At 54.5% G+C, this 1,272-nt stretch overlaps 2 protein-coding genes across 5 annotated transcripts in view; both read right to left on the reverse strand.

Moving 5' to 3' along the window:
• Positions 1–1,220, reverse strand: part of LOC111409086 (axoneme-associated protein mst101(2)-like) — a 1,693-nt gene extending 473 nt beyond the window's left edge. Inside the window, exon 1 of the mRNA XM_023039001.1 lies at positions 22–1,220. Coding sequence (XP_022894769.1) covers positions 22–1,178 — 1,157 coding nt within the window. The 5' untranslated portion in view covers positions 1,179–1,220. The remainder of the gene's footprint in view (positions 1–21) is intronic.
• Positions 1–1,272, reverse strand: part of LOC111409087 (coenzyme Q-binding protein COQ10 homolog, mitochondrial-like) — a 31,276-nt gene that overhangs the window by 18,872 nt on the left and 11,132 nt on the right. The gene's annotated exons all lie outside the window — the stretch shown is intronic.

Genomic DNA, 1,272 nt, shown 5'->3' on the forward strand with positions numbered 1-1,272 from the left:
ACCTCATCCACAAATTCGGACCTAAGTTGTGCAAGGTCCAAGTTGGGATAAAGCTCCTCTGCCCTCTCCAGCACTTCGGCATAGGCGAAGTTCCTCCAGTACGCGCTGAAGCTTTTATACTCCTCTGTAGTGTGGAAATTGGCGATGTATGCCTTCACCGCCTCTTCCGCGGCAGTTCGGGCCTCTTCTCTGGCAACCGAGGCGTCGTTCATATACCACTTCGCCTGGCCTTCGAGAAACTGATAGGCATCTCGAGCACCGGCCAAGGAGAGATTCGCCTGCTCAAGAGCCTCAGCAGTCACCTTTTGGTGCTCATTGGAGACCTCCACCTTCTTTGTCAAGGAGGCCACCTCGCACTGTGACTCGTATACTTCCCTCTTTAGGGCCTCAATTTGGACCAAAGCAGACTCGAGCTTCGCCGCTTCTTCAACCCTCTGTGCTTTGGCTTCTTCAGCCTCGGCCTTAGCAGCTTTGACCTCGTCTGCAAGGGAGGCAGCCTTCCCCTCCGAGGCGTGAGTCTTTGTCTGGAATTCACTTAATGCCTCCCTGCATTTGAGCGCGAGGCCGAAGGTCCGGGCGCTTTGGCTCACCGGTGCCCTTGTGAGGTCGGTGGCATCACAAGACGAGGCATGAAGCTGCCACCTCTCCGTCCAGAACTTGTAAAAGCTCTCGGTGACACTTCTAATTTCCTCAAGGAGAGCCTCCACCAAGGCGGGGGCCAGCTCATCCTCCCTCCCAGCTAGGAAGTTTGGAGACTTCCCCTTCTCCCGAACCGGCTTCTCCTTCGCCGCCTTCTCTTCGACGGCTTCTGCAGCTCGCCTTGCTGCCTCTTCGGCCTCCACCTCTCTTACCATCTCCATCTTGATGGCCTTAGAGGTTGCAGCAAGAAGTTTCGGCTCTCCAGTTTGTTCTGCCCTATGGGACACTGAAGTCCCAAACTTGCCAGCTGAGCTGGAGATGTGCACCAGCTTCCTCTTCTTAGTCTCTTCAGAGACTTTCTCCTTACCCCGAGGCTCCTTAGGCTTCTCTGGCCTCTGAGTAGATGCCTCCTCCAAGGCCCTGGTAGTGCAGTCCTTCGACAGGCGCTCAACCCTGCCTCGAACTTCCTTTGCTCCACTGAACCCAGGCTTCAGAGGCCTCGCATTTGCAGTAGAAGTGGCCTTCAAGATGGAGGCCATGTCTGGAGCTAGGTACTCCCTCTTCTTGAATTTGTCTGCACAACATAGATTAGCATCAGCATAAGAAACATTCAGGATAAAAACATCAAGTGTT

The sequence above is a fragment of the Olea europaea genome, chromosome 14, assembly GCF_002742605.1.
Source record: "Olea europaea var. sylvestris chromosome 14, O_europaea_v1, whole genome shotgun sequence".
Classification (NCBI taxonomy): Eukaryota; Viridiplantae; Streptophyta; class Magnoliopsida; order Lamiales; family Oleaceae; genus Olea; species Olea europaea.